This window comes from Mauremys reevesii, linkage group 7 (assembly GCF_016161935.1).
Source record: "Mauremys reevesii isolate NIE-2019 linkage group 7, ASM1616193v1, whole genome shotgun sequence".
Classification (NCBI taxonomy): domain Eukaryota; kingdom Metazoa; phylum Chordata; order Testudines; family Geoemydidae; genus Mauremys; species Mauremys reevesii.
The window spans coordinates 40,510,402-40,533,031 of record NC_052629.1 but is presented as its reverse complement, the minus strand read 5'-3'; the positions used below and the strand labels follow the sequence as shown (position 1 = coordinate 40,533,031).

Sequence of the window (22,630 nt, the reverse complement as noted above, 5' to 3'; positions counted from 1 at the left end):
ATTTTTTACTGTATACTTACATAAAATTCAGGATGTTTAATTTAAGATTTCCCAACACTGTGATAGTATTTAAAAACAAATTATATTAAAAATAAACTCAGGTACTAGTACTGTTCTAGCTTGAAACTCAGAGCCAAGAAATCTTCTGTTTATTCTTGCTAAAAAGAGGGTTTTAAGCTATTCAATGTACTTTTCCCTCCCCGGGAAACTGTGGGAGAAGCATAAAATTAAACATCGAGTTAATATGCTGTTACTCCTAATAACAGCCACTAGAAACTACTACATACTCCTATGGGACTCGCAGGGCACTACGACCTCCTCTCTCAGATAGGACCAGTGATCTTTATCACCACCTTGCCACAATAAAGAAGAATGCATGGCAATAGACCAAGAGAGCCCATTTAATTTTTACAGTTCAAACAAGGAAAAAGGCTCAGAAGAGATGAAAACATGTGGGTATGTACCTTAAATAACAACCGACTCTCAGACAGTAAATGTGTATGATTAATGAAAAGGAAAGGGAGCCCCCTTCTTCAGCCCAAGATGTGTTCCGGACAATCCTCCACACCTGATGTTTTGCTATTGTGTCATGATTTCCCCATCATGAACCTCACCAGAGACACCTTTGAGTTCTGTGCTATTTCTGACTTTGGATCCACAGGAGTGACCAGCAAATGAGTGTTTAAACCAGCAGTCCAATGGGAGGGGAGGAGCAGGGCAACTTTTCTGCATCACACAGGCACACTCTAGACTGTCTTCCACCACTCCCTAATATGGAATGGTTTAGCTACTGAAACTTCGCCACGTATTGACCTTAATATGATAACCAGAGATTTTACTGGTACATTCTGGGTTATGTCAGAAGCCTATTTATAACGTCATAATGCATGGCCAGAAAGGGTTAAACATCCTACAGGATGAAGAACTTAAATTCAACCCTTAAAGACATATGGGGAGATAATGTTTGTGTTTTCATGTATTTACATAAATATGGGTAGTGGTCAACACTGTAATCAACAGACGCTGTATTCTGATAATTCAGAGATCAAAAGAACATCCTAGCATTTAAATGAATTGTAAACATGGGAGATCACTCTATGCATCTCTTTGAAATGTATAGCAAATCATCTGTGAATGGTGGAGAAACAGGCCATTGCCTTATGTTAATCTGTGAGAATAATTAACAATGATTCTTAGGAAATGGGGGCCTATTGTTCCCCGAGGGACTCCAACTCTGTCAAAGAAGGCCTGAAATTGTATAAAAATCCTTGGGTCCCAATCCTTTTTATCTCAGATCTGCTTAAGCTTCATCAGGAGAAGTTTGAGTTGCAAGATTGAGGTCCCAGTTCAGCTGGAAACACCCTGAATATAATATTGGACATTGGACTACAGACAGTCCTCGACTTTATGACAAACGGCACTTATGACATTTCTGAATTGACACCCTGATTCAACTTACGACAACTGGTTTCGACTTTACGACACTCGGTCCCACAATGAAGTGCATTGTGGTTTCAAGTTACGACATTCCGATATACTACGCAATTTTCAGGAACCAATTGTGTCGTAAGTCCGAGGACTGCCCGTATAACCTCTGGACTAAATTTTAAAATAACTCTTTGGAACTACAAAGCTCACAATCTCTGCTATGTATCTGAATCTCAAGAATTGAACTCATGTCTCTATGTATATTGATCTTTTAATCATACTCTCTCTCCTTCCCTTTTTAATAAATTTTAGTTTAGTTAATAATAATTAGCTGTAAGCGTGTATGTGGGTAAGATCTGGAATATTAATTAACCTGGGAGGTAATGTGTCTGATCCTTTGGGATTAGTAGAACCTTTTCTTTTATATGATGAAATAAGATTTTCAGAAATTTTCATTATATTTTACTTGGGTATCTGGATGGAGGGCTGAGACTGGGTCGCTTTAAGGGAACTGCGTTGTTGGTTTCTGGGCAACCAGTGAGGTAACAAAGAAGCTGTTTTGTGCTGGCTTGGTAAATCTAAGTATTGAAAATATCCACTAGTTTGGGGGATTGTCTGCCCCATTCTTTGCAGGCCACCCCTAACTGAGTGACCTCGGCTGGCCCCCCACTGAGATCTCACAAATGTATAAACAGAAAAATATTTACATGAGAAATAACCCTGTCCCCACAAGCGCGTTAGAAAACCCGACTCCAGAGAGCCGTGCCAAGGTACTCACTCTCTGGTTGGAAGAGGATACCGTGCAGCCACACCACCACCAGAGTAGAAGCAAATGTCGAGCCAATCAGTTGCCAGGGTTCAATTCCAGCACATTGTCCATTCACAAAACTCCTTGCTTTTTCTAAATACATGAGGATGATTTCCTTATAAGGAACAAAGGTGTCCTGGGGGGGAAAAAAAACCACACAACATATTACAGAAGGTAAGCCCACCCCACACCTTTTCAAATCACTACGAATAAGGGCATTGAAGAGTTGTTCCTAAAATAGACATTGAACTGCCTCCCAGTTAGGTAGAGCTCCTACTGAAAAGAAGGTATTCAATATTACAGTGTTGCCAACTCTCAGAATTTCATCATGAGCCTCTTGATAATTATTGTTTTCCTTAAAGCCCCAGCTCCTAGAGTCAAGGGGATACATGATTATTTCAGCCTCCATTCTTAAAGAAAAAGAAAGTTTCTAGCCCTTGTGGCTGTGGAGAAAACTTCAAAACGTGACCCCGGTGCACCCTAAGGCTCAAAAAGAAGGCAAATAAAACACACCAAATCTATTATTTTTACATAATCTCATGATTTTAAAGCCCCTCTCATCAGTGATGAGCTGCCAAAATCTTAACAACCGGTTCCCTATAAAAAGTTCTGATTTAAGGGGGGGGGAGCGGGGAAGGGGCCAGGGCCGGGGGAGACATACCCGTGGGGCCGGGGGCCCCTACAGGGCCTGGGGCAAATTGCCCCACTTACCCCCCCAGCAACCCTAGAGCTTGCAGCAGGACGACTCAGGAGCTCAGCTGAGCTGCCCAGCTGCTGGCCATGCTGTGGCTCTTCGGGGTGGGGGAAGTGGAGGAGGGCCCGAGGGAGACATCCTTGTGGGGCCACTTGCCCCCTCCGCTCCAGCCAGCCCTGGAGCTTGCAGCAGGACCCCCCCACACACAGACACACCTTGCCGGGCCGCTCAAAAAGCGGCAGCAGGACGACTCCCGAGCTCAGCTGAGCTGCCCAGCTGGTGCCAGCGGCTGGCCACGCTGCAGCTGGGGGGAAGCAGGGGAAGGGCCCGGGGAGCCTCAACCTCCCCAGCTGGGACTCCTGGGAGCAACAGGATGGTCCGGCCCGTGGACCGGAGTTCTTTGCCCACCCCCTGGCCCTTTAACAACCGGTTCTCCACGGAGGTCTAATTTTAGCAACCGGTTCTTGGGAACCTGTGGGAACCGGCTCCAGCTCACCACTGCCTCTCATGATTTTAGAACATTCGGGGTTGGCAATACTGTGACATACTTCCCACAAGCAGGACAGGCCGTCAATTGTCATGAGTTGTGTTCCTGATTAGCGTAGGAGGAGCAAGTGCTACAATATGTACCGTATATACTCGTTCATAAGCCAAATTTTTTTTTAGTAAAAAAGGGAAGCACCAGAGAAGTGGGTCGGCTTATGAATGGATATAGAGAGGGAGAGATGGGACACAGCCCCTCCCCCCAACAGAGGGAGCAAGGAGAGGCAGCACAGCCAGAAAGGAAGAGGCAGGGGCAGAGTGTCTCTGCTTCTGGCCACGCTGCTCTCCCCGCAGCCTCCAAAGCAGCTGCAGCTCCAGGGCTGGCAGGCTGCAGCCGTGCCGCACCACCCCGCCCACCACAGCACGCTGTGACCATGCCGCCCAGCCCAGCCCACTGGAACATGCTGCAGCTGCGCCGCGCCGGTCTGGCCCGCCGGAGTAGGCTGCAGCTGCACTGCCCAGCCTGACAGAGCAACTCCGGCCAGGTCAGAGACATCCTCCCCTGGCCCTCCCCAGATAAGGTGGGGGGTGGTCACAGGGGTTACTCCCCTGACTCCCAGCTTCTCCCCCAAAAAACATTTCCCCACCAGTTGCTGTCCCGGCCCGTCAGGGTAAGCAGCTGGGGCGCTGGGACACTTTGTTTACTTAGGTTTATCTCCATGCCTGCGGACGCTCGAGGTAAACAAACCATCTCAGCCCACCATGGCCCGGGAGCCAAAGTTTGCTGACCCCTGAATTATAGGGTCATCTTATGAACGGGTTATAAAAAAAATTCCATTTTTCCTTATCCATCTTGGGAGGGGTCGGCTTATAAATGAATTGGCTTATGATCGAGTATATACGGTAGTTTGTTAAGCCTTTTAAAAAAAAAAGAATCATTTTTGGAGCACTCTTCAACAAGAAGTTTTGAGCAGTTCTGACCTGTAAATAGTAAAATTCTATTTGAGCACTTCCCAATGACTTCAACATTCTGCCTATGGGTATGTATTAGGGACCAAGCTTTTTCTACTGTATTACCTGAAAATCTTACTATTGGGCCCAATAGCAATTAAAATAAAAGACACCCATTCACCACAAAATAGCCAATAGCTTTGTGATTAGAGTGCTTGCCTGGGATATGGAGTGACCCACATTCAAGTCTTCAGTTTGGTGCCAGGGTATTGGCTACTCTGCAGTGGGTGGGGTGTTGCTCTAGCTCTCTATTATTATTAGGAAAGGTCTCTTTCATTCCAATACAGAACAGGAAAATTTTTGAAATCTCAGATTTTCACAGGAAAGGAAACTATTTTCCATCCTGCTCTAGTTGCGAGACTCCCATTGAAGGAAGACAGGATTCCCTGCAAGCAATGTTAACGTACATGTACCATACTTTGGAAACCTGTGCAGCACATACAACACCAAATGGATTAGAAATGTTTAATCAGCTCAAACAAAACCATACCATCCCAACAAAAGAATCCACCACAGCTACTTGATGGAATGTATGGATGCACATGTACTTTCCAGTGTGGGCCGGAGAGAATGTTTTGCTGAAAGGTTTCTATTTGCTTCAGTAGAGCTGCATTTAGCTACAAGTAGTGGAATTAATATCTATTTGCTTGACAAAGAACAAACTATAGACATATCAAATGTCCCTGTAGAGAAACAAGGATGGCAGCTTAAATCATTACTGATAAAGGCTAGAAGTACTACCACTGGCCTCTTAGAAGGTAGTCACATTTCACACTATCCAAGTTCCCATAAAGTTGTTACTTCACTTAGAGCTAAAATCAAGGTGTCCTTTAATCTCATCTTCAGTTCAACTAACAGTGTAAAGGCACAAATCCCTAATTTTTACTTTGCTTGTACTGCCTTCTTGGAAATTTGAACATCTACTCCCCTTCATGGATTTTTAATAGAACAGAAACAAACACTGATGCTTTTGGCTTATTGTCCAGTAGCTGGTGCATGAAAATTGCACAGATCTGGAACACCATTAAGAGGAGGAAGAGCTGCTAGTGCACTATTTTCTTGATTGCCATTTTAAACTCTTAGCAAAGAGAAAGCTGGAGTACCACCAGAAATTAAGTGAGGTTTTAGAACCAAGGATACTCACTAAGTGAATACAATAATATCAAATTGTATTGAGTGGAATCTAAACAGAATGTTCTCCAATTATGTTAGCTTGCCTGACCTCAAGCCTTCTGTTTCCACAATCAGCAGCTTTATTTCTCAGAAGACAAAACATTTTAAGATAAGGGCAGACTGTAGCCAGTAACTACATAAAGCTCTTTGGGGAAAATTACAGATTACTTTAGTGATTACACCTAGAGAACCAGAGCGGTTAAGCCTGTGAAGGGAGGAACAATTTCTGGTGGCAAATTTCACCTCACACAGACCAAGATTTTCAAAACAGGGGTCTAAAGTTAGACTCCTAATCCCATATTTAGGCACCAACATTAAGTGGCCTAATTTTCAAAAGCGCCGAACATCTAGCTACTCCCATTGAAATTACCACATTCTGCAGTACTCTAGAGTTTCAGGGAGCAAGAAGGATTAGAGTTCTCTATTTAAGGAATGATCTACACTACACAGTTAAGTCGACATAAGCTGCCTTACGTCAACCTAATTATGTCAGCATACACACTACAGCCTTGTCCTGCCGACGTAAGTGCCCTACTACACCAACATAACTACTCCACTGCCACGAGAGTTATAGGACTTACGTAGGGCAACGCAGTGCCTGTGTAGACACTGTGTTACTTACATTGGCCATTGGCTGTCTTGTCAATTTCAGGGCTCCATGCTGGAGCCCTGAAATTGGTCATATAGCATGGAACCATGAAATTGATAAGAAAGCAGGACAGCTAGAGCCCAGCTCCCCACACAGGCTGCTGCTCCGAGGCTCCCTGCTCAGGGAGCCAAGAAATTCCGGTGGATGCCCCCCTTCCCCCACTCTCATCCAGGAGCAGAGAGCCAAGAGCCCAGGGGGGCAGCTGGACCCCCACCGGGGAGCTGAAAGTCCTGGCTCCCAGGACTTCCCCCCGCGTTCCCCTTCAGTGGGTAGAAGCGCTCCTGATGAGGATACACACCACCAACAGAAGGAGAGTGTGTATGGACATCAGCCACCAACTTAGGGAGTGTCTACACTACAGGCCTAAGTATTAACAAGGTACTATACCAATGAGCTCACAATACTGAAAGACGTCACTGTCAGTGGTAGGATGGCTACAGGCATACACAATAATGCTGCAAAGGCCTGCTCAGCACTGCCTCTGGTCCACTTTACCATAGCCAAGCAAGTCCGTGCTCTGCTCCGCAGCTCAGACTTGTTCTTTAACTCTCAACCTAATTCAAGTCATTATAAGCAATTGCATGCCTGGGTGTGGTACTTGCTGCAAAAACTCCAGTGCATTGTTACAGGACAGTATTTCCAGAGCTACACTTCCAGTTCTATTTTTATCAACTATTAATACTTAATATTGATGCTGTTAACCTTACCTCACACAAGATTTTCTTCCATTTCTAAAACTAAAGCTCTGCAATGAGGTAGCAAGTACTGGGGGGGGGGGGGGAAAGAGGATTTTCCCCTACTCCCCAACCATTTTCCTTTGGTTTACTACCTTTAAAAAGTAACTTCAGTTCAGGAAAGAAATGCTGATTCAGTCAGGAGAACCATGAAAAGGGGACCAAAAAAAAAAAACAAAAAACAAGGCAGGTGGAGACCAGGATAGGGAGGGAGTGTATATGGAGTAAGTAATTCAAGCATTATTTATTAATTCTGAGCTTCCTGGATGGTAAAGTGTTGAGCATTTTTAATATGTCAACTGATAATATATTGGGCTTCCCTGCCCAAAAGTAATCAGCAAATTAGAATGTATCACTAATTTTAGAGTTTAACGGGATAAAACCAAACGGTATAAAAAGGAAAGACAGAGTCCACACTAATTCATTCCAATTGGCACTGGACTGTTTGTAAGTCAGTGTAGCAATGCTATTTTCAACCTTACCATAGTTCTACACCGTTTCCTAGCAGCAATGCTAAATAGCTTGATCCACACAGCCCTTTTAACCCTGCACTCTGCAACACTTGGCAAGTCCCACACGTTTCGCACTTTCCTCTGAGCAGAGCATACAAGGAGGCAGGTTTGCACAGGCCCTAGACAATGATTCTGTGTGTCTTCCATTCTGTCTTTTATGCAATAACTAAGGTTAAGATTGTGTCAGTTATTTTTAGTAAAAGTCACAGACAGGCTGCAGGCAATAGACAAAAAGTCACAAGAGCCCCTGACTTATCTGTGACTTTACTAAAAAATAACCCTGGGGATGGGGAGGGGGGACGACACAGGGTTCCGGGGGAGGAATGACAGCTGGAGTCCCACTGCCATGCAGGGTGGGTGGGGCACAGCCCTCACTCCAGCAGCCTCAGCCACAGGGAGAGTAGGGGAGCGTGCACAGCCACCCACGGGCCAGGGGCACATGGCCCTGACCCCAGTCCCAGAGGGGAGGGGAGGTGCATAGCTCCAGCCCCAGGTCCCGTTGCTGACAGCCAAAGAAGTTACAAAGGTCTGGTAAAGTCACAGAATCCATGACTGCCACGACCTCCGTGACTAAATCGTATCCTTAGCAATAAGTCAAGTTCTACTTTTACTGAGGTCAAAGTTCAGATACAACTGTACCATTTGCTAGTTTCAGGACACTAGTACAGAAATGCACTGATTAAATCCTGCAAACCACAGTCCTCTGCCTGAATACAAGAGATAACAATCCCCTCCCTTGTAATCTCTTTCACAGACTGGTTGCATTTATTTTCTTGCTGCTTCTTCCTCCAGCAACACTGGAACTACTGACCATATGTGCTTAAAGGGAATATATTTCTAGCTTTACAAAAGTCAACCGACCCCATTCTCCTCCATAACCCACTCTCCAGGCTGGGTAAGCTTAGTGGCCTGGACAGAATTTAAATCAATCTTTATATAACTATAGAACCTTGTGGAAAAAACAAAAACCCGTTCTATCCGGATTTGCGTGTTGTGGGAGCAACACAAGAGGCTTTATATTTGAGGGCGTGAGTCAGTCAGCTTCTGTGATGATTTTATGCCTTAAAAACTCCAAGTCACTCAAAACTCATGAGCACACGGATACGTTCTTATGTTTCTAATTGCCTGAAACAGTCCCCTAAAGGAGAAATTCACCATGAGGTCATTTATTCCTGCCTTCCAGAAGGAATGTCCAAATATTTGATAAAACATTCAATTATTTACATTGTTAGGACTTGCAATATTCATTTTTTTTTTAATGTAAAGGCATTCAGAAGCCTGGGCAATTGAAGAGCTTTTATCAATAAAGATGGGGAAGACATCCTGATGATCCTACTTTTTAAAGTCCATTAGTTGGTTGGGTTCGTTCCAGGTGTAGCACTCATGCTATCACAAACATATTAACTGTTACCATCTTCCACCTCAAAGGGAATTACACTCAGACAGCACAGTAAAAATCCATCAAAAGGAAATTATACATCTGAGCCAAAGCTAACCAGACTGGACATCATAGTTGTGCCAGAAAAGTATTTTCCTGGCAATGAAGTTTAAAACTTCAGTAGGTCCCTGTGCACCAGATTAACAGACCACACAAGTGATAATGTGGATAACCTTGCTCTGCGCTGCCACAGTGAATAACTAGAAGGTAGGTTTCCATGGGTATCAAAATGACAGCATTTACTAACATTAAATTCACTTATAGGAAGAGCTAAAAATAAGGTCTCTTAAGGAAACAGGATTCCCCCCCGGTAGGATCAATAAAATTGTTTGAGGACTAAGACTAGCTTTTTAAAGAAGTATAGGGTTTTTTTTGTAAGTACTAAGAGAAATTCTGTGCTCATTACATCATTAAGGGTATGTTTAGATCCACTTCTAAAGTCCAAATTGTATATTTTGCAGATACCCACATCTCAAAGTATGTGACAGTATGATAGAATGACAATTTCAGCATTTGGGAGGCACATTTTCTAGCTTGGCATACACAGAATACTTAAGTCATCTCATTTTAGCGCCCATTTATAATTCCTACAATCATCTCAAAATACTGAATACTTTTTCTTCAAAACATTGAAAAAGAGGAACTGAATAATATTTTCTGATGTTTCAATAGACATTATGGCTAACACAGACTTTAGACAAAAATGAATGCAAGCTAACTAATGAATGTTGTATGAAGCAGTGTTTGTTAGACATTATGCCCTAACTTGATTATGTTACCATGTGTAATACCTAGGACTTTGTGCATACTTTATTTGGTCGGTGTGCTATTATTTTTCAGTTCAATGTCATTGGGCTCCTTGGGGTTAAATTAAAGACAGCAAGTGTAGAAATAGTTTTGGTCATGTGTTTACAAACTAGCCTGTTTTGAACTATGATGTATTCTTCACACGTGACAGGCATGAAAATGCTACTCACCTGTCAACTCGTAAACTCCAATTTAAATGCTGTAGTTTTCAAGTAGGAAAGCCTTGTTTACACATCAAGCTGTCTGTTGCTGCCAAGGAGAGTCAGCAGTAAACAGAGCTGGATCAATGTTGAAGACAGCATAGTGCAGTGGCAGTATCATAGCCAATAAAGTTAATCTGAGGTGTGATTATTGCTAGTCGAAAATTTCATGAACTGTGGCTAAATGATATTCACTTATTTTTCAAGCTTGTATATTAACTGATCAGACATTTCTTATGTTTGAGTATTAAGATTTAAGTTGATCATGTTCCTTATTGTCTCACTTTAACAAACTTTGCTTTTTAAACAGATATTGTATCAGATGTGACTACTCAGAGTAAGAATTTAAAACATATACTGGCCTAAATATTGACCCTACTAGCTAAGTGACCTCTATTTGGAGCTAAAAAATAAACCCAGGTCTGCATTACAAGTTTTTGTCATCACACCTGTGTTGGTCAGGGGTGTGATTAACTGACCAGCTGTGCCAGCAAAAGCCCAAGAGTTTAGCCACAGCTTATACGGGCAAAACTGCAGTTATGGTTGATTTTGCCCTGGGGAGGCCTGGTATAAGCAATGCTGGCAAAAGATGTAAGAAGCATCCATAGTAGGAATGCTCTGCCAGTACAATATACCAGTGAAGTGTTGCTAGTGAAGACCTGATCTAACCAGGTTTTCAGACTGTCTGCCTCAGACAGCCAGAAATTAAGAGTATAAAACTAGAATAATGATTGTTCAATGCTGTCTGCTATTCCAAAGGGAGTTGCATATGTTACACTGAATTATGCCTGAGTAACAACTGTATTCCTAAAAAAAGAACAGGCGTACTTGTGACACCTTAGAGACTAACAAATTTATTTGAGCATAAGCTTTCGTGGGCTACAGCCCACTTCATCGGATGCACAGACCGGAACATACAGCATGAAGATATTTATACATACAGAGAATATGAAAAGGTGTATGTAGCCATACCAACTGTAAGAGGCCAATCAACTAAGATGAGCTATCATCAGTAGGAGAAAAAAAAAAAAACCTTTGAAGTGATAATCCAGATGACCCATAGAAGGTGTGAGGATACTTAACATGGGGAAATAGATTCAATTAGTGTAGTGGCAACCATTCCCAGTCTCTGTTCAAACCTAAGTTAATTGTATCTAATTTGTATATTAATTCAAGGAATGCCTACCCAAGGTCTTTAATTAAATTAAGCAATATCTTAAATATATAAAAACTAATAAACATTTGTTAGTCTGCTGAAGAAGTATTATTCTAATTCTGGGGCTACACGTTGTAGGTAAAACTGGTATGTCAGGCCCCAGCTCCCCAGGAATGAAGCAACTCTGATAGGAAAAGCATGTGCACTTCATGTGTGTGCGCCACCTAACTCTGAACAGTGTGCCATATGACTGGAGAATAGCTAACACTGTGCCTATATTTAAGATATTTAGAACATATTGTGAAGGAAAGAATAATTAAATTCATAGAAGTAAATGGTAAAGGGGGATGCAATGCAACATGGGTTTACAAAACATAAATCAGGTTATTCTGACGTGATCTCTTTCTGATTTTTTAGATAACGAAAATGCAATAGATTAATATCCTTGGACTTCAGTAAAGCATTTGACGTGGTGCCACATGGGAAATGAATAGATAAATTAGGGAAGATGGGGATCAGTACAAGATGTGTAAGGGGAGAAGGCAACAGGTTGTGCTAAAAGGAGTATTATCGGCCTGGAGGGAGTTACCAGTGGAGCTCCTCAAGGATCTGTCTTGGGACCAATCTTATTCAATATTTTTATTGTGACTTTGGTACAAAAAGTAGGTGTGCGCTAGTAAAGTTTGCTGATTATACTAAGCTGGGAGGCATCATCAATACAAAGACAGATTGGAATGTCATACATGAAGATGGGGATGACCTTGAAGACTATGGTGACAGACATGGGATGAAATTCAATAGTACAAACTGCAAGAACATGCACTTTGGAGCTAATAAGAATTTTTGCTACAAGCTGGGGACTAATCAATTGGAAGCAACAGAGGAGGAGAGAGGCCTGGTTGTGTGAGTCAATCAGGATTACTAGCAGCCACTAACGTGATGCAGCTGTGAAAAAGGAAAATGTGATCCTTGGATGTGTCAGGCGGGGCATTTCCAATAAAGATAGAGAAGTATTAATGCTATTATTCAAGGCACTAGTAAGATCTCACTTGGAATACTGTGTACAAGAAAGATGAATTTAAACAGGTGCAGAGAACAACTGCTAGGATGATCAGGAGAATGGAGAAGGCTGGAAGAGCTTGGCTTGTTTAGTCTTGCAAAAAGAAGGCGGAGAGGAGATAGGATTGCTCTTTATAAATACATCGAGGGTAAACACCAGGGAGGAGGAAGAGCTATTTACATTAATGGAGAATGCTGGCACAAGAACAAATGGATATAAACTGGCCATGAATATATTCAGGCTGGAAATTAGAAGGTGGTTTCTAACCATCAGGGGAGAGAGATTCTTGAACAGCCTCCCAACAGAAATTGGGAGCAAACAACTTAATTCATTTTGAGAGAGAGAGCTGGACAAATTCATGAGTGCAACTGTATGACAGGGCTGTTTGTGATAGTAGGGGGCAGGGCTCAACAACCCTGGTCACTTTCAGTTTATGTTACTAAAACTCATGCTTCAAGGTTCCAGCTGGCCACCAGCAGGGGTCAGGAGGGATTTTTCCTGTCCCCACCAATGGATTCTCAGAGGGATGTTTTTGTTTTTTTAAATCTGAAGCATCAGAAGATTGCCACAGCTGCAGACGGAACATTCAGGGGGTGGGCCAGGGCTCTGAGGTGACAGTGAGCATTCCCTCAGGTGCTTGGCTGGCTAGTTCCTGCTCAAATGCTCAGGGTCTAATTGATCACCATAGGTGGGGCTGGGAAGGAATTTTCCCCCAGGTCAAACTGACAGTGACCTTGGGAAATATTTCACCTTCACCTGCAGCACCTTGGTACAGGTATCTTGCCAGAATTATCTGGGTATTTCTCACACTCGTTTCGCTGTCATTGTGCGAGACGCAGGCCCTGGTGCTCCTCGGTCTCTCCTGTTCTCTGCCTGTGGTACATAACAGTCTAGTCTCCTGTGCGCTGTAATATCTTGGTCTTGATTGTTGTGTTTGGTGCAGGGGTAGATAACTTACGGCCTGTGGGCCGTGTCCGACCCATCAGAACTTTTAATCTGGCCCTCGAGCTCCTGCCAGGAACTGGGGTCAGATGCTTTCTGTGTGGCTCCCGAAAGTGGGATGTCCCCCCTCCAGCTCCTATGTGTAGGGGCAGCCAGGGGGCTCTGCATGCTGCCCCCCGCAGCTCCCATTGGCCAGGAGCCACGGCCAATGGAGCTGCGGGGTGGTGCCTGCAGATGGAGCAGCGGGGTGGTGCCAGCTGGCTGCGCCTCCGCATAGGAGCCGGAGGGGACATACCACTACTTCCGGGAACTGCTTGAGGTAAGCACCACCCGGAGACTGCACCCCTGAGCCCGCACCCATGCCCCAGCCCCCTGCCCCAGGCCTGATCCCCCTCTCAGCCTCCAAACCCCTAGGTCCCTGCCTGGAGCACCCTCCTGCACCCCAAATCCCTCATCCCCAACCCTACCCCAGAGCCTGCTCCCCCAGCTGGAGCTCTCACCCTCCTCCCAGACCCCAACCCCCAATTTCGTGAGCATTCATGGCCTGCCCTACAATTTCTATACCCAGATGTGGCCCTCCGGCCAAAAAGTTTGCCCACCCCTGGTTTAGTGTGTGGGTGCTGGGTGTATTGGTGGCCTGTGATATATAGAGATCAGCCTAGATGATCTAGTGGTCTCTTCTGGTCTTAGATTTTATGATCGGCCACTTATTCAGTTACGTGAATGTTAAATTTATTCCCAAAACCACTACACTGAAATGAATATAAAAAGCTATCATTTAGAAAGAAAAACTTCTTTGCCAGATTAAATTCTATGCTAGACTAAAGGTAAAGGTACAGAAACTGAAAGAACCCCCATATGTACCAACCGCTCCAGCAAATCAGGATCACTGGCTATGCAAAGGCCTATTATAGGTCAAGCACAAAAATATATTGAGGCAGAATAAACAGAGCAGTAACTAAGAATAAAACAGAAGAATTCTAAGTTCCACTTTACAAAGGAAAAACAAAACCATTAAAAGCGAGACAGGGGCCGACTTTAAGCATGTCCTAAAGAATGTGTAATTATATGAAGTGCCCAAGGGAACCCAAGAGCAAGACAAAGATAAGTAAAGGCTAAGATTTCACATGCAAAACCAAAGATTTTGATCAAAAAGTCAAACCCCAGAAACCTGTCAGCCCTTACAGTTGTCCCAGCTAGAAAGCTGACAAGAGATTAAATTCTGACCACCTTAGATAAACAAGAATTACACTCCAATTGCAAAGTGACAGCATTTACTCTGAATCAGCAGCAAATTGTTGTGTATGCTAATTTACTAAAATAAACTGCATTTACAAAAACATACATTTCTCAGAGGTAAAGTTTTCAAGAGCACCTAAAGGACAGAGCCCAAGTTACTTATGAAAATGGACTCAGCTTCATTTTGATAGGCTATGATTTTCTAGGTGGCACATCCTCTCTCAACAGACTTGGTAACATTTTAAAGCTCCTAATTCACTTTTGAAAAAGGCACATAGGAGCCAAAGTCACTTAGGCAGTTCTGAAAATTTTACCCCAAGTCTCTTAAGAAAAAAATTGATGGGTTTCCAAGTGGCAGCTCTTACCAATAGGAGGATAACGCTCTTGATTGATTTAAGGGCTATTGACTTTACCTCTAGATTCCCAAAGTGAACCCATTCTCCCAGGTCACAGAAGAGCAGAGACTTGAAAGCTCTCCGGATACAGAACACCAGTGTGTTCAGTTTTGTTTTCTATGACTTATCTGTAGAAACCTGTTGACTGATTTGGTTTGCACTTTGCGTGTTGTGGATCATAATGTACTTTCTCATGCCTCTCTAGAGCACAAAACTCTTTACCATTTATGCAGCACCATGCAAAGGTATCAGCAGCATTAGATACTGAAATCTAGTAGTAGACAATTGTAAAGCAGACTAGACCATTGTAATTGTGCTTTTTTGATGAATTCTAGCACAAGGCCTGGCACAGTTAACCAATACAGTAGAACCTCAAAGTTACGCACACCTCAGGAATGGAAGTTGTTTGTAACGCTGAACAAAACATTATGGTTCTTTCAAAAATTTACAATTGAATGTTGATGTAATACAGCTTTGAAACTACACTATGCAGAAAAACGCTGCTTTCCCTTTATTTTTTCAGTAGTTTACATTTAACAAAGAACTGTATTTGCTTGGAGTGGGGCGGTCTCTGCTGCGGCCTGATTGTGTACTTCCGGTTCTAAATGAGGCGTGTGGTTGACTGGTCAGTTTGTAACTCTGGTGTTCATAACCCTGAGGCACTACTGTAGTTACGCAAAACCATTAATATAATCTCCAATTGAATGAAACTATTATATATTAAGTATCCACCTTCTCTGTGACAATCACAACACAGAAACCTTCCCTTCTAAATACCGATACTGTCATAATAACAAGAGGTTTTGCAATACGCCTCAATGCAGGTCATATGCCCTTACTGACATTTTGCATACATGGATCATTCCTTGCTCAGCTTGAAGGGACACAGTCTCAAAATGCAAAACTTCCAAGTTATATTTGCATGCACATTTTATGAAATAAGAATTTCATTGCTCTTTTACAAACAACAACAACAAAAACCCAAGACACTACAAATCATGCCAGCTGCCAACAGGCCAGGCCATATGCTGTTCTCAAAAAACCACCCAATTTTGAGAAGCCTTAATTTCAGTTTCTCCACTCCACAGACTTCATTATAAAACTGAAGAAAACATAAAAGTGTTGCTTATAGTTCTCTGAGAGAGCCCATTTGATAGAAATACCACGAGAGCATTTATTCTATAGAAAGAGCAGCCGGGCCATTAAATACCCTAGAACAAAACTGGCAACTTTAAAAAAAAAAAAAAAAGTTTCTTTAATCTCTTAAGAGAAGGGGAAAGAATTAAAATATTTTGAGTATGCGATTATTTACAAAGAGATGGGGAAACACAGATAAGAATTCAGAGAGATTATGTTGTTTAAGTTTTTTAATTAAGTTTCCTAATTTAGTCTTACTTCCAAAATGGGCTCTGCAGTATGAGGAAGAGGGAGACGTCTATGCTGGTTTCATTAAGTTCTGCAGCACTTCGACAATTTAAAAGATTTTTCTAAGGAACAAAATAATCCTGTGAGACTCACTGCTTTCACCCTGTAATGGCTGAAATAACCAAGGCATTGTCTACACGGAGTTGTCAACAAAATTTATGTTGACCAAAAAGTGCCATAATTACATCACTATTGCATGTTCACCCTATGCTCCCTCTGTGGCCAGAGTGCAACCACAGTTGGTGCTCTAGCATCGGCAATGAGAGCAGTGCTCTGTGGGTAGCTATCCCACATGTGGGAAGGCGGAGTGAACCACAACACATCATAGGTACGGGCTCAACATCCCATGATCCATTATTTTCTGTCCCCACATTCCATGGATTTCCAACTGCTTTTCGCATTTTTCAACAGCCCGTTTACTGTGCACTCGCCATCTCTGTGTGACAGGATGGATCCTGCACTGCTCTCTACTGTTGTGGTAACTTAACACACTGCACACGGTCATGCAGTATATCATGAGCTCCCAATATGAACAGGAATCAGAGTTGCCTGACTGTTGTGTGCCATGGAAAGAAACAACACCAGATTACTTTTGGCATTCATGGAGCACCTGCACACAATGAAACATTGTTTTGGGGCTCTGGAAACAAGCATAGGGTGGTGGGATTACATCATTATGCAGGTCTGGGATGACGAGCAGTGGCTACAGAACTTTCAGGAGAAAAGCCACCTCCCTGGAACGATGTGTGGAGCTCGCCCCAGCCCTACGGTGCAAGGACACCAAAATGAAAGCAGTCCTCTAGGTGAAGAAGCACGTGGCGATTGCAGCATGGAAGCACGCAACTCCAGATTGCTACCAGTCAGTTGCAAATCAGTTTGAAGTTGGGAAGTCGAGTGTTGGGGCTGCGTTAATGCAAGCGTGCAAGGCCATTAATTGCATCCCGCTACAAAGGACCGTGACTCTCGGCAGTGCGTGAAATAGTGGATAACTTTGCGGAAATAGAATTCCCTAACTGCAGTGGGGCGATAGATGGAACACATATTCCAATTCTGGCTCTGGACCGTCTTGCGAAGGAGTACATCAATAGAAAGGGTACTTCTCCAGGGTACTGCAGGTGCTTGTTGATCACCAGGGGCATTTCACTGGGGTGGACGAAGAAGGTGCACGACGCACACATTTTCAGGAACACTGGCCTGTACAGAAAATGGTAAGCATGGACTTTTTTTTCCAGATCAGAAGAGTCCAGTGAGGGATGTTAAAATGCCGAGTGATCCTGGGAGACCCCTTACTCCCATGGCTCATGAAGCCTTACACAGGAAACCTGGAGAGCAGCAAGGAGCGCTTCAACAACAGGCTGAGTAGGTGCAGAATGACCATGGAATGTGCGTTTGGCAGATTAAAAGCGCGCTGGTACTGCCTTTATGGCAGGTTAGATCTAAATGAGGAAAATATTCCCATGGTCACAGGAGCCTGCTGCTCACTCCATAATCTTTTGAGGCTAAGGGAAAACTTGCCTCAGGAGTGGAGCACTGAGGCAGGTCCCCTGGCTGCTGATTTTGAGCAGCCTAGACAGTGGCTATTAGAGAGGTGCAACGGGGGGGGCGCAGGGGTACAATTCAAATCAGGGAGGCTTTGAGGCAACATTTCAATAATGAGCACCAGTAACAGAAATCTTCCATGCTTCATTAATTTTATTTATCTTATTTTGCCTAAAACTTGTGATGATTCCTGAGTAGGATTTGTAATAAGCAAATGATGAAACTGCACGTATGTTTTACTACCAGCAGCAATCACTATGTGTAGTACACAAATAAAGATTGGTTTCCTTTCAGAGAGTTTGTTTTTATTAAACACCAATTAACACACACAAAAGCTTTGGTGGGAAGAGAGGTAACGGTGCAGGGCACTGGAGGCTCTCACAGCTGTGCATAAGTCCAACTATCTTTTTGGAAGCTGTCTGAAGAAGTGCAGTGAACGGGATACCGAAATGTTCTGGACAGTTGCAAGGAATGTGAGGGAAAAGCTTGGGGAAGGAATGGAAAACAATTCTGTATCGCCTGCGGGGGGGGGGGGGGGAGGGCGCACCAGCAAGCATGCATCTGTTCTGACTGTAGCATGATTATGGACTTCGGCCTGATCTACACTGGGGCGGGGGGGCGGGGGTCGAACTAAGGTACTCAAGTTCAGCTACGCGAATAGCGTAGCTGAACTCGAACTACCTTAGTTCGAACTACTCACCCGTCCAGACACCACGGGATCGAAGTCCGCGGCTCCCCCGTCGACTCCGCCACCGCCGTTCGCGGTGGTGGAGTTCCGGAGTCGACGGGAGCGCATTCGGAGTTTGATATATCACGTCTAGATGAGACGCGATATATCGAACTCCGAGAAGTCGAACACTACCCGCCAACCCGGGCGGGTAGTATAGACGTAGCCTTCAACATCTCTGTTTACTCCTCCACCACTTATTATCTGCTCACGGGCATTTAGAATGAGCGCCTCACTGTCCTTTCTGTCCCGCCTTTTCAAGAACAAGTTAAGATAAGGTACTCTCAATGCACTCTTAGAAAAAGGGACTAAGAGCAAAACAGACTTTGATCATGCAGTATGGCTTCTAGAACACAAGGACAGTCTAGATCGTCACACCCTGGTCATATTGTGAAGTGTTTATGTAGTTCAAAAAAAAGTTAGCAGGACAGTTAAATGCTGTTCTGCTGTTAGAATGTAAGTTCTGTGGAAGAGAGTCCACATATTACAAGTTTGAAGAGAGTCAGAGGTATGCCAATCTGTAAGTAATATGCTACACCTAGCAATTTTTCAAGAGATCCTGATCCAAGAGCAGCCTAACCGGTGAAGTTACTTGCTCCATCACTTTTGGCAAAAGAAAAAATAGGTTCTGTTTGTGTCAAGTGACCTCTTGCACATGCCATACTTTTGTGTCAGCCCTTGCTATTGCAAAGTTTCCTCAATATAATGTGGTATTGCTCATATCCTATAAATGGATATATAGGCAATACCAGACATTACTTCACTGAAATTAACACTAAACAGAAACCACAAGTCACATTCCCCTGCTATGCAGATCCGGCCACCAGATCACAAGACGAGGAGAGAGAGAGATAAGAGAATCAACAAGTAGGATCATATCAGTCACCATAAAATCTTTTGTTCTACCTTCTGTAATACTCTATATTTTACCTTGAAAGGGCCTGTGGCTAAAAAATAAGAGCATGGTAACTGGTTTAGGAAGATGTTTGGTCATGCATTTAGTATTTAAATGCATACCCAGGACACTGCTATTGCAAAATACTCTGGTATACATACAATACAATCAGAACACTAGTACTGAGGGAACAGCTACTGCGTAATGCATTTTTGACTGCTGATTGGATTTTGAAAATCCCACACTGTCTCTCAGACTCCCTTTTCCACAATCCAAACTTCACTAAAAGGTAAGCAGTTTGCATAGCAAGTGCCTTCGCATGCATACACACATACATCTGAGCTCTTTGCTTTCTGCATATAGTTCCCCATCACCAATCTACCCAAGGGAATCACTGTACTAAACTCTGCAGAGCATTTTCACTCTCTCAGAAACACTCTTCCTAGAACATTGTAAAACTCGTATTTAAGGATGCTGCCCAGCACAAGTAAGGGGAGGTAAAACCAGCCATCCCACTCTTAATGTCAAACAAGTCTGCCAATCACTATATTTACCTTATATACAGAAAAGGAGATCAGAGTCATATAAGAGAGTATGGGCATGGCTACAATGGAAACTTCAAAGCGCTGTCGCAGGAATGCTCCCGCAGCAGCACTTTAAAGTGAAAGTGCGTGGTCACGCGTGAGCACCGGGAGAGAGCTCTCCCAGTGCTCCTGGTAATCCACCTCCATGAGGGGATTAGCTCCCAGCGCTCACAGCCAGTCTACACTAGCGCTTTAAAGTGCTCAGACTTGCTGTGCTCAGGGAGGTGACAAATGTAGACAAGCCCTATGTGAAAATAAGTTGAACTACAACAGAGTAACATCCAAGAAGTAATAGCTGTCTTTGGAAAGACAGGATTTTGAGTTTTAGGATACAGTTCCTGGCAATCAGGTTTATAAACAACCCACATGCTTGTTCTTCAGCCCCAATCCCCAAATTCTAGCCCTGCTTTTAATCTCCTCTGGATATCATCTTATCTGATCCTCCCCAGGCCACCACACAAAAACCCTTTTGTTTGTTGCTATAGAAAAAGTTCACTTTTATAGCAGCAGAACACAGCCCCAAGAGAGCAGTCAGATTGAGAGAGCCTAATACAAGGGAACATTGCAAAATTACACCTTTTAAATAATTAAGTACACAAAACACACAACAAGCCACAGAAATGAGCAACGCATGACACGGTCAAATGACAGCTTACTATCCCACAACACTTAATAAATAAAACTAGAATATGAAGAAGGTGCAGGTGTGTCTGAAATAAAGAGGAATCACTCTTCAAAGAGATCAGTTTCTCTGATATATACTGGTGTGGGGGACAAAAGGGGAACAATGGATGAAAAAGATCAGTTCTCTGTGTTAATTGTCTAGATGGGCAAACACACTTCGGGGAAACGGCTGTAGAAGCAAATCCCTTGGAGAGAGAGGAAGATGGCAGGGGTCCCAACCCAGTTAACTCTAACACAGGATATATTCTTTCTGATAGGTGCTCTTGCCTTACTGAACAAGCCCACCACTAGAAATGCTTTGTGAAACTACTGCCTCCAAAGCATGACTTAATTATTCACACATTTAACAAGCCCCAGAAGTTCCAATGACTTCCCATTCCTGAATCTAAGAACATAAGAATGGCCATACTGAGGCAGATCAAAGGTCCATCTAGCCCAGCATTCTGTCCTCTGACAGTGGCCAAGGACAGGTGCCCCAGAGGGAACGAACAGAACAGGTAATCATCAAATGATCCATCCCTGTCACCCATTCCCAGCTTCTGATAAACAGAGGCTAGGGACACCATCCCTGCCCATCCTGGCTTATGGCAATATATGGTCCTATCCTCCATGAATTTATCTAGTTCTTTTTTGAACATCCTCAGGCAAAGAGTTCCACACAGGTTGACTGTGCCTTGTGTGAAATATACAAGAATGGCAGTTTGCAAATCCTCATCAGAGCCTGAAATCGCTCTGTAGCAACAGGGCAGGACTGCCTTTGTCCAATATGTTTTACTCTTCTAAGGCCACAGCTACACACAAAGTTGCACTGGTTTAACAAGAGTTAAACTCATGTAACTTCACAGGTAGACACACTTATATTGGTTTAACCCCAGTTTATTTCAGGTGCAAGCTACACCAACACATCCGGTTTTAAAACAACGTAAGAGCGTGCAGAGATACACAAAAACTCGCACCGATTTCACTAAAATCAGATTTCCACTAAACCAGTACAACTTCTACGTCTAGACAAGAGCTCGGCCGGTACAACCTCACTGCATAACCTCCTGGTGTGACCGAGAAAGTAAAGACGCTACCACCTTTCAGAAGCCAGGTTAACCCCACGGTCGTCACCAGCTCCCCCCGAGAGCCCCCTCTCCCTGGGGGGCGGCACAGCACCCGGGGGGGGGGGTCACACCGCCGCAAGAGACACGGACACTTACGACCAACCGGGCCGGGGCTGCCCCTGAAACCCCCCTAAAGCCCAGGCGACAGCCCGAGCGGGCGCGGCCCCTGACCCGGCCCGGCTCACGGCGATCCTCGCCGCCAGCTAGCGGGGGAAAGGGCCGATGCTCACCATCTTCGCCGCCTTCCCGGCTGCTCCGCGCAGGGGCCGCTCGGGACGGGATTCGCCTCCTCCCCGGGCCCGCCCCACGCTCAGCCCACCCGGGCGCTGCGGCTCGGCTCGGCTCGGCGGCTGGCCCCGGCGCGCAGGCCAGGCTGAGATTGGGAGCAGCGCCACTCGCGGTGCCTCTGCTGCCGGCCCGGAAATGGCCCCATCGCCCGGGCTCCGCTGCCTCAGCGCTCGGAGAAAATGGCCCCGCCCGCCACCAGGGAGGCGGCCGCCGCAGCGCCCCCTGCTGGGGCAGAATTGATCCGACGACACTCCAGCCGCCGGGCACCCAATTGCCCCCAGGCAGCCCTGCGGGCCCCCCCCGTTAACCCCTCGCCCCAAGACAGGGCAGAACCTACAGCGCCTCAGCCTGGCATTGCTTTGACGGGACGGTGGGTTGGTGTCATCTCTCTCCTGCAACCAGCCCCCCTGGCCGGGTTCTCCCTGCCCCTTACCTAGCACAGCAGGTCAGGGGCTACCCTTTCGTTCTGCAGCCAGGGCACAGACTGGCGCTTACCAGGGGTTGCAGCTGCTTGAAAATGTTCAAGTTTTTAGATGACAAACTCAGCCGACTTTCCTCAGGGGTGCTCTGCTCCTGCAGCCGGCACAGCTCCTGGGGGCTACGGGCAGTTGGCCCAGTTTAAAACAGCCCACTTAGACTAAGTATCAGAGGGG

At 44.6% G+C, this 22,630-nt stretch overlaps 1 protein-coding gene and 1 pseudogene across 1 annotated transcript in view; one reads left to right on the top strand and one right to left on the bottom strand.

The window, feature by feature from the left end:
* SGPL1 (sphingosine-1-phosphate lyase 1) overlaps positions 1-22,130 on the bottom strand; it is a 50,085-nt gene extending 27,955 nt beyond the window's left edge. The window contains exons 1-2 of the mRNA XM_039482014.1: positions 21,920-22,130; positions 2,207-2,372 (exon numbers count right to left, since the gene is read on the bottom strand). Coding sequence (XP_039337948.1) covers positions 2,207-2,372; positions 21,920-21,922 — 169 coding nt within the window. The 5' untranslated portion in view covers positions 21,923-22,130. The remainder of the gene's footprint in view (positions 1-2,206; positions 2,373-21,919) is intronic.
* On the top strand, positions 10,035-10,189 carry LOC120369571 (annotated as a pseudogene).
* Positions 22,131-22,630: the final 500 nt, after the last annotated feature.